Genomic DNA, 11,284 nt, shown 5'->3' on the forward strand with positions numbered 1-11,284 from the left:
AACAACAACAACAACAAGGTCATTTGGACCACAAGATCAGCAGTTCAAACTCACCAGCCACTTCTTGGAAACCCTATACAGGATCACTATGGGTCTGAACCAACTCGATGGCACTTAACAACAACAACAACAACTAATCAGTAGTCAAATCCACCTGCCACTCCTTAGAAACATGGTTGCAATAAGCTGGCACTTAACACCAATAATATTTTGATTAATTATTTAGACATCTGTGTCCCTTCCCCTCCATCAATAACCATTGACTTATCTCTTTTTTCCATTTCCATTATATACATAAATAGCCTGGCACATTATTAATAAACACTGGTTAATTAATCTTTTTTAAAAAAAATTGGTGGCCTTGTTACAGTTTTACACATGTTGGAATACTTTTAGTGTCTGTCAGGAAAAAAAAAAAGTAAGACTTATGTTCTTCTATTTTGACTCTTCCTTCTGTGCCCTCTCGCTTATATTTTTACATGTTTTATGGTGAACAATTTGACACTATGATAGTGGTTTATCTCCAGTCAACTGCCAGTGGGATTCCTATGCCCCTTGGTCAGAATGCAACGGCTGTACCAAGACTCAGGTAGGACCATAACAGACCTCTGTACTTGACAATTTGTATACAGACTTAACTTGTGAAGTTAAATGGTCACAATAACATTGATTTTAAATGCTATTTTCATGTTTCTTAAAAATGATTCTAGTGATTTTGAAGAGAGAAAAGTATTATTTGTTCAACAATTAATATTATAATCTAGTCCTGGTGTGGCGATGTTGGACAAGCACTGGACTGCAAACCACAGGATTGGTGGTTCAAACCTACCAGCTGCTCTTCTGAAACCCTGTACAGGGTAGTTATGAGTTGGAATTGACTTGATGGCATTTAACAACAAAAATATAGTCATTTCTGCATTCTCATTTTTCTTTAAATATTTTCTAAATCTTGTCTTTCACCTAGGAATGCACATAAGGTAAAAGTTAAAATCAATTTGCTAACTTATTAACTAATAAATAACTGGGAATAGCATAAAATCAAATCAATAGGTAATTTGAAATCTATTTTATACACACTGGATTTAACTTTTCATTTCATTTGAAACAAACACTGCTTAAATGGGCTGTTTACTTCACAAATAGTGAGTAGTTATGGAAAATTAAACTTTTTTGATCTTTCAAATTTTAGCTCATAAGTAGTATAAATAAAATATCAGACTTGACCTAGAAATTTTAGAGTACTTCTAAAAATGTCTGTTTTAAAATTATTATATATAAAATTTTAATTGAAAATACAGAAAAGTATAACGAAAGAAAGTGCTACTTATAATTTCACCATTTGAAAAAAACAACTTACCAGCATTTTGGATTATATTCTTTCAGCTTATTTTCCCTCTCTATATTTGTAGTTTCTAAAGGTAAAATTTATTTGCTGATAGTTTTGGATCCTACTGCTTTAATCTAACATTATGATATGGCATGGATTTTGACAGTTACATGTCGAACTTATTTATCTCCTTCCCTATTTTTTGATATTTTAAATTGTTCTCATATTATAAATAAAATTTTAATGAATATTTCTGTACATAACTATCTGTACTTTTTTCTGATTATTTTTATAATTTGTTGTTCTTAAGTGCCTTTGAGTTGGTTCTGACTCATAGCGACACTAAATAGGGCTTTTGAGGCTCTAAACCTTTGAGGGAGCAAAAAGCCTAAATTCTTAGAAACATAATGTTTGTTTCAAAGGTTACAAAAATATTAATAGCTAAATATTTTAATGTGCTTTGATTCAGATAAAAATGTGTGTTTAAAAATCGTTTTAAGTTATTAAAATAGCATAACCACATTACGCAAGACAATTTTATCATAAAGATCATTTTCATCAAACTTTTATTTAATATTAATATAGATTGTATTCACAAAATAAGTAGTAAAATGCAGAATTTGGCTTCTAGCAATTATAATAGATGACAACTCTGATTACAAGGCACACAGATATATGATTAACAAGGTGAAAGACAAACATATAGGAATTTCGATAATTTAAAACCAAGTTAAGCAAGAACTCTAACTAGAAGTAGCTAGAAGGTGTTGTCCGTATTGTTATTTTTTCCGTGGAAGGTTATCATAGAAAGGAGACAGTCCTAGATGATACAACCAAAAGTATTATGCAGAAAGAGAGAAGTGAAAATGAAAAAGGACGATGAGATGAGAATTTGACAGGTGGGAATAAAATGGCTTAGAGTGGGCAGCCATCAAGGGCACTGGCAGTATACATAGGGAAAACATTACCATACAAACAAACCAATCAGTTGTGTTAGGACATTGAAATCTCAGAAAATGACAAATGAATAAGTCACATAGGAGAGATATTTTCATCCATCAAAAACAGAAACTGAACATTTATCAAGAAACTACTGAGTTCCATTCGTCACTCATTTCTCTGTGATGCTTCTGCTTAAACACAATAAAAACCTAGGCTCCTGCCTGGTGCAAACCAACTTAGAGTTCAAATTTCATGACTGGGACCCCTTCCTTCAAGGAACTCCCCCTTTGAGCCCAATTTAAAATGGATTAATAAATCTCACACTGGCTTGCATATATACTCTCTCCTTAGGAACTGCTCAAGGCTTAAATCCTCTTGATGCTAAGATTCAGTTCATTTGTACTAGTCTGGGAGAGGGGAATACAGACTGAGGCCTTAAAGATGCACCTATAATTGCCTTGGGGTGAAAGAGATTAGGTGGCTCTTTTTGTTTTAATCTTAAATACACGCCGTCATATTAAATGAGAATTAAGTGAGTTTTAGTTTTAAGTTTCTCATTTTGTCTGACCAGTTCCTCAATGTTCCAATACAACTTTTCTTCCAGAAGCTTGTTTTTTTTTTTTTTTTTTTTTACATATTTCCTATTTCAGTGTTTTGTTAATTTTTTTGGTGTGTGTACTTAAATATTTCATTTCAGAGTCTAGTGTTTTTTATTATCTGGCAAAATTTCTTTGTAGATGCAGCTTAATCATTGGACTACTTAAGCCTCTGTTTTGTCATCTTGACCTGCATATTAACGTTATCTACTCTGAGTACTTTTCCTTGTTTTTGCTTCCAGAAGAAGGTTTAAAATTTAGCTCAAGTCAAATTCCATCATAGTTCTAAATATTTTCCTAACTCTTACTTAATTTCTATCATACTTCTTAGGAGCCTTATCCTCTGGCATAATTTAATTTACTTTTCTTGGTACAGAGCTTTGATGAAAATTTTAATCATTCAATAAAATATTAATATTTCTGTATTATAATCTATTTACCTTACATCAACCTAGTTAAACTTGACTCTTTCAGATCACACGTTCAAATCCTTTAATTTTTTGTTCTCAACTCTAAAAGTAAACATGAAGCTGGGATCTCACTATAAATAAACACCCAAATGCCACTGAACTCAAGGACAAATCGGTTTGTGAGTTCATTGATTTTGGAGGTTTTATTTCTGTAGATCACTCAAACAACTTCCCAGTAATTGTCTTTCCAACTGCATTAAATTTCTCTCTTAGATAAAGGAAATTGGAAATATCTAAAAGCACTACCTGTCTTATATTTAGAGTCGCCGGCAGTCAATTGCTGTTTATGGTCAGTATGGGGGCCAACCTTGTGTCGGAAGTGCTTTCGAAATGCAATCCTGTGAACCAAGAAGAGGATGCCCAACAGAAGAAGGATGTGGAGAACGTTTCAGGTGTTTTTCAGGTAATATGTTCCCACAATCTCAGGATTTGTTGTTGTTATGAAGTGGTGTTGAGTTGGTTCCAACTCATAGCAACCCTATGTAGGGTTTTGGAACAGTAGTTGGTGGGCTGGAGCCACCAACCTTGTGGTTCCCAGTCCAGTGCTTATCCTGCAGCATAACAAATGAAGTCCAGTCTCAGGATACAGACTGTAAATTCATATGCTATTTGATAACTTGCTCAATATATACTTGTTGAATTTTACTAAAGTTATATTGGCTTATAAACTAATTTTCCCCAAGTATCAGCAGGATTTTAGTTGGCATATTATCACACACTCAGCTATCCTTCTTTCAATAATGGAGAAGTGCTCCTTGGAAACCCCAGGAACTGACTCAGTGGACCAACTCCATGGCACTTAACAACAATAATAACCACCTAGTAAAAGAAGCTCTGGTAGTGTAGTGGTTACTAATAGGGCTGCACACCTCAAGGACAGCAGTTCGAAACTACCAGCTGTTCCGTGAGAGAAAGATGAGGCTTTCTGCTCCCATAAAGATTTACAGCCTTGAAAACCCTGTACAGGGATGCTATGAGTTGGAAACAACTCCGTGGCACATAACAACAATATACGTGGCCACCACTTGTCTGTCAGTTTGTTGTATTGTGCTGGCTTGTGAGTTGCTGCGATTCTGAAAGCTATGCTGCTGGTATTTTAAATACCAACAGGGTCATCCATGGTGGACAGGTTTCAGATGAGCTTCCAGATGAAGACAGACTAGGAAGAAGGAGTGATGAACTACTTCCTAATATTTAGTCACTGAAAACCTTATGAATAGCAGAGAAGCACTGTCAGATATAGTGCCGGAAAATGAATCCCTCACATTGGAAGGCACTCAAAATGCGACTGGGGAAGACCTGCCTCATCAAAGTAGAGTGGACCATGATGATGAAAATGGAATTAAGCACATGGGAGAAAAACCCACGGGACCTTCATTTGCTGATGGGGCACAACTCAAAAAGAAGAGAAACAGCTGTAAACATCCATTGAAAATCGGAACATGGAATGTATGAAGTATGAATCTAAGAAAATTGGAAGTTGTCAAAAATGAAGTGGAATGCATAAACATTGATATCTTAGGCATTCGTGAGCTGAAACGGACTGGTATTGGCCATTTTGAATCTGACAACCATATGGTTTACTATGCCAGTAATGACAAATTGAAGAGGAATGGTGTTGCATTAATTGTCAAACAGAACATATCCAGATCAGTCATGAGGTATAACGCTGTCTGTGATAGGATAATACCCATGCACCTACAGGGAAGCCCAATTAACACTACTATTATTCATATTTACGCACGAAACACTAAAGCCAGTGTGGATGAAATAGAAAAATTCTACCAACTTCTTCAACCTGAAATCAGTCAAACATGCAATCAAGATGCATTGATTATTACTGGTGATTGGAATGCAAAGGTTGGGAGCAAAGAGTAAGGATCAGTAGTTGGAAAATATGGCCTTGGTGATAGAAATGATGCTGGAGAACACATGATAGAATTCTGCAAAACCAATGATTGGTTCATTTCAAATACCTTCTTTAGACAGCATAAGAGACCTTTAGACACACATGGACCTCACCAGATGGAATACATAGAAATCAAATTGACTATATCTGTGGAAAGAAACAATGGAAAATCTCCATATCATCAGTCAAAACAAGGCTAGAGGCAGACTGTGGAACAGACCATCAGTTACTTATATGCAAATTCAAAATGAAGCTGAAGAAAATGAAAACAAGTCGACGAGAGCCAAAATAAGACCTTGACTATATCCCACCTAAATTTAGAGATCAACTAAAGAACAGATTTTATACATTAAACACTAAAGACCAAAGACCAGAAGCGTTGTGGGATGACATCAAGAACATCATACATGAAGAAAGCAAACAGTCATTAAGAAGACAAAAAAGAAAGAAAAGGTCAAAATGGATATCAGAAGAGACACTGAAACTTGCTCTCCAGCGTAGACATGCTAAAGCAAATGGAAGAAATAAGGAAGTACAAGAGCTGAACAGAAAATTTCAAAGATCAGCTCAAGAAGATAAAGCCAAATATTACAAGAAAATGTGCAAAGATCTGGAATCAGAAAACCAAAAAGGAAGAACATGTTCAGCATTTCTCAAGCTGAGGGAACTGAAGAAAAAATTCAAGACTCGACTTTCATTATTGAAAGATTCTCTGGGAAAATTATTGAAAGATGCAGAAAGCATCAAAAGAAGATGGAAGGAATACACAGAATCACTGTACTTTCTAAGCTAAATTAGATGATGCCGCCTGTAGGAAGCCTTCCTTAAACACCAAAAGAAATAACTAATTAACATTTCACTTCTCTTTATTACTTATAGGAGTCCTGGTGTGGTACTGTAGGGTAATGCACTGGATGGTGAAGTCAGTTTGAACCACAGGGTCAGCAGTTCAAATTTACCAGGTGCTCCTTGGAAACCCTATACAGGATCACTATGAGTTGGAACTGACTTAGTGACACTTATCATGTTCCTATATATCTTTTATCATCCTGTAGATTAGACTATTTGCTTGCCTTGATGTCACAGTTGGGATTGTGAACTCCTTGAAGACATAGATTATAGTTCTTTCATGCTTGCATCGGGGGTTGCTGGTACATAGTAGATGCTCTATAGTTGTTTGCTATGTTGGATTGAATGACAGAATGGAAGACTATAAGCTATGATTGCTGTGTATATAGAATATTAAAAAGACACAAGAAGACGTGAACCCTAGTCTGTGGGGTGGTTGTTGTTAAGTGCTGGTGAGTCAGTTCTGACTCTTAAGTGACCATGTATAGAGTTTCCCAGGAGTGACTGGTGGGTTTGAACCACTAACCTTACTGTTAGCAGTCCAGTGCAATGATTAATGTGAAAATATAGTATTTAGTTTGATTCTTGATGGACAAATGGCGAAAACCCTTCTACTAGAGCTAAGTAAAAGCATGCTTATTGTAGTCCAGTGCATTAGCCTGCAGTGCCACACCAGGACTCCAAAGGTTTTCCACCGCTGCTGTATAGGGTTTCCGGCTCTTATGAGCCTGAATAGGGTTTCTAAGGAGTGGTTGGTGAGTTTGAAGCAACAACCTTGTGGTTCAAACTGACAGCATGGTCGAGTGCTTGTCCTGTGGCACCACACCAGTCCTCTGAAAGCATGCTAGAGGCTCTATATGACTAAGGCATAGACATCGTTGTTGTTAAGTATTGTCAAGTTGTGGTGAGTTTGAATTGCCAACCTTGTGGTTAACAGTCCAGTGCATATCTTATAATGCCACACTGGGATTCCAAGGCACAGGGTATTAGTAGGAAAAGGCTGGAGATGTTGCTTAGGAAGTGGACAGGGGCTAAATCATGCAGTTTCATTGGTACCCTGAGTTTATGCAGATCACATTGTTCAAGACCCTCAATTACAGTAGTTTATGTCTCCATATTCTTTCTTTTAGATTGTAAATGCCATGAAAAGTCTGACAAAGACCAGGCTTATTTATATTTGTTTCCCGACACCTGAAAGAGTACCTTACAACAGAGTAGGCGCTACAGAAATGTTGAGTTTTAACATTGTGGCCCAATTCCCACGCTCTTAAAACTTATAAGTCTATATCACCAAGTTAAGTAATACTTTGGCATCTCAGTTAAAGATGAAAGAAGAAAAAAAAAAAAAAAGAAAAGAAAATTGAAGAGCAGGAGGTCAATCTGTCTTCCCAGTAGGTGGCTTTGCACGATTTTGGAGGATTTAGAAAAACTGCTTGATTATGGGTGAAGATCCTGGAATTTTGAATTCAGCTTCTCTTTTCAATTTTGTGTGTGGCCAAGGTCAGAATCAATTCTGTGTGCTGTCTCACCCAGACACCAGGAGGATTTATCTCAAGTTGACATTAGACTATAGGGGCAGCTGTGGAGGGTTGGGAAAAGAGCCTTCTTAATCCCCTTAGTAGTTCTCGTCTTCCTGCTTTCATTTTCTTGTGTTCAGGTCACTGCATCAGCAAATCTTTGGTTTGCAATGGGGATTCTGACTGTGAGGAAGATAGCTCTGATGAAGACAAATGTGAAGACTCAGAAAGCAGACCTTCCTGTGACATTGATAAACCTCCTCCGAATGTAGAACTTACTGGAAATGGGTAAGGTGCTAGGCAGCCCCCTGCACACACTATGAAATACGACAGCCCTTGATTTTACTTTGCTTTATTTTATGGCATTGTTCAGTGAAAAGCAAGTTCTTAACCAGAACTTTTCTTTGGCTCCGAGCTCTTTGCCACATCCCATGACAATTTTTTTAATATGTTGTAAGGTGTATATGGAGTCCTGATATGGTGCTGTGAGTTAATGCACTGGACTGCAAGGTTGGTTTGAACCTTAAGGTTGGTTTGAACCATAAGGTCAGCATTCAAGATCACCAGCTGCTCCTTGAAAATCCTCTATAGGGTCACCATGGGTCAGAACCGACTTGATGGCACTTAACAGCACCACCACCAACAAGTGTATATGGAGTCCTGGTGTGGTGCTGTGGGTTAATGCGATGGACTATAAGGTTGATTTGAACCACAAGGTTGGCAATTCAAGCTCACCAGCCACTCCTTGGAAACCCTATAAAAGAGTCAGAACAGACTGGACAGCACTTAACAACAATAACAACAACAAAGGTGTATATGCATAAAAATTTGTGGTAAGATGTGGAATGACCAGTTGTCTAATACTGACTTTGTTTGGAAACTAAAAGTCCTGCATCAAGGTAAACCCCTTAGTCAATGGCAAACCTGGACTGTTGCTCACTCTGGGTATTAGTGGGGTGCCTTTGTTTGCTGGCACTGCTGTAACAAATAACTCAAGTGGTGGCTTTAATAAAGGAAAATACATTTTTCCCACGTTTAGGAGGCCAGAAGTTTGAATTCAGGGCACCAGGTAATGGGGAAGTCTCTCTCTGTTGCCTCTGGGGGAAGTTCCTTGTCTCAAGTTTCTGGAACTGTGATGTTCCTTGTTGTTAAGTGCCAGCAAGTTGGTCCCGACTCATAATGAACCTGTATAGGGTTTCTGATGAGCAGCTGTTGGGTTTGAACCACAGACCTTGGGGTTCACAGTCTGACGCTTATCCTACAGCACCACACCAGGTGTTGTTGTTGTTGTGAAGTGACGTCAAGTTGGTTCCAACTAATAGGGACCGTGTATAGGACTTCTGAGGAGCTGCTAGTGGAGTTGAACTGCCAAAGTTGTGGTTGCAGTCCAGTGCTGATCATATAGCACCACCTGGGGAGTCCTAGACATCGGGCAGGTGGCATCATTGTGTTTGCTTCTGTGTCTATACTCACTGGTATAAGGGTTAGGATTCCAACACATATTTTGGAACAGAATTCACTCCATAACAGGGAAAGTGAGAGGGACAAAGAGAGAAAGTGAATGAGATAGAGATCGAGAGAATGGATTGATTCACTGATGTGGGGCTTCTCATTAATGAAGAGAATGAAGAGACTAAAGAGAGCAGATTCAGAGAGAAAACAAAGAAGGAAATGGGGTGTTGTAATAGATTGAAAAGTGATTGCTCAAACCATCTGGCAACTTTCATTTCCAAGAGAAGTTGGGAAAATCCTGTTTGTTTTTTCAAAAAGAGTTCTGCATAACATTTATGGGAAATAAATAAAGTTTCCAAAGCCTTAAAAGTACCTGTTTTAAAGTACTGAATAGACGTCAGTTTTCAATGATAATAAAAATTTTATTAACAGAGAAACAGGATGAAGTCACTTTAAGAATATACTATTCAGCATGCTAAGAAGCAATTAGTTGAAATTCATTGTAGGGAGCATTGGCTCCTCAAGAGTAGCCTAAATTGTATAGTTTTATTTGTAGTTTCAGTTCAAAATCCCTTGTTGCTATAGATACAATGGGGCTGTGTGCTTCCTAAATATGTTCTTAGGCTGAAAGGATATTGGATTTTCCCAGCTATTAGTACTAGCTATTATACAAAGGAGCTCTGGTAGCGTAGTGGTTACGAATTGGACTGCGGACCTTAAGGTCAGCGGTTCGAAACTATCAGCCGCTCCGCGGGAGAAAGATGAGGCTTTCTACTCCCGTAAAGATTTACACCCTCGGAAACCCTGTACAGGGTCGCTATGGGTCGGAAGCGACTCGACGGCACTTAACAACAACAACAACATTATACAAAGCAGAAGTTAGATAATGTATAGTGTGCATTAGGGTGCTGCTTTCTTTCTTTGAGCTCTCTCAAATAAAGTGCTTAACTGTATTGTATTTCAAGAGTTTCTAGAACTTTCTAATGATGTCTTTTCCACAAAGTGCTAGTTCTGGTTTCTAACTGTCTTTGTTTCTTTCCTTTCTCTTTCTTATTTTATTTATTTATTTTTTTAAAAAACCAGCTACAATGCACTTACTGGCCAATTTAGGAACAGAGTCATCAATACTAAAAGTTTTGGTGGTCAATGCAGAAAGGTGTTTAGTGGAGATAAAAAAGATTTCTACAGACTGAGTGGAAATGTCCTCTCCTACACATTTCAGGTACTTAATTAAATCGATCAAATTTTTTTCTGATTCATTAATTGTCAGAAATAGTTATTTGCATTATGTTAATTTAAAAATATTTGTTGAGAACTTGCATATGCTTTAAAATGCGGTCAGATTTTTCCAATGTTCCATGTGGACAGGTATTCTTTAACTTGAGTACTGGGCAGTGATGATAATTAGATGAAAAATTAATAAAATATCTTTATGCTTCATTTCAACTCTGTAATCTGTGGGGCCCAGATTTTGTGTGTGTCTCCTTGTATGGGTGTTAACTCAGGACTCATTGTCTGTTTATGATGATCCTCTTAGGACTGCCACAATGTCAGCCTACTGAAAAATGCTTTTATTTTGAAATTTTGAAATTGTTCATACATACAAATGTTATGTGGCTAACATAGATCTGGTTTAAAAAAAAAGAGAAGTGTGTTGTATGTGTGTGAAAAGTGAAGTGCCAGCAGTTTATATGTGACTACTGACCTGGAGGTTGATGGTTCCCTACCCAGCAATGCCATAGACGAGAAGTCTGATGATCTGCCTATGTTAAGATTACAGGCAAGAAAACCCAATGGAGCAGTTCTACTCTGTAACACGCCATGAGTTGCAATCAGCTCAAACTGAGCTAACAGCAGTTATATATCTAACAAAATATTTGCCATGTCAACAGTCTTCAAATGTACAATTCAGTGACTTTAACAACGTTTCTCATGTTGTCTAATCAGTCATTTTCTGTTTCTAAATTTTTCTATCAGTCTTAACACAAGTTCACTGTCTCCTAAGCAATTTTCTCCCTTCTCTCTGGATCATTCTAGGCAACCAATAAGAAACTTTGGTCTCCATACACTTGCACTGTTGTTGTTGTTAGGTGCCATTGAGTCGGTACCGACCCATAGCAACCTTATGCACAGCAGAATGAAACACTGCTCAATTCTGGGTCAACCTCACTATTGTTGCCACGCTTGAGTCCATCGATGCTGCCACTTGGCCAATCCATCTC

General features: G+C 37.4%; 1 protein-coding gene across 1 annotated transcript in view; it reads left to right on the forward strand.

Moving 5' to 3' along the window:
- The window catches only part of C7 (complement component 7), a 116,623-nt gene that overhangs the window by 21,493 nt on the left and 83,846 nt on the right, over positions 1-11,284 (forward strand). Inside the window, exons 4-7 of the mRNA XM_006875404.1 lie at positions 514-589; positions 3,597-3,738; positions 7,751-7,898; positions 10,146-10,284. Of these exons, the coding sequence (XP_006875466.1) occupies positions 514-589; positions 3,597-3,738; positions 7,751-7,898; positions 10,146-10,284 (505 nt within the window). The remainder of the gene's footprint in view (positions 1-513; positions 590-3,596; positions 3,739-7,750; positions 7,899-10,145; positions 10,285-11,284) is intronic.

The sequence above is a fragment of the Chrysochloris asiatica genome, unplaced genomic scaffold, assembly GCF_000296735.1.
Source record: "Chrysochloris asiatica unplaced genomic scaffold, ChrAsi1.0 scaffold00325, whole genome shotgun sequence".
Taxonomy (NCBI): Eukaryota; Metazoa; Chordata; class Mammalia; order Afrosoricida; family Chrysochloridae; genus Chrysochloris; species Chrysochloris asiatica.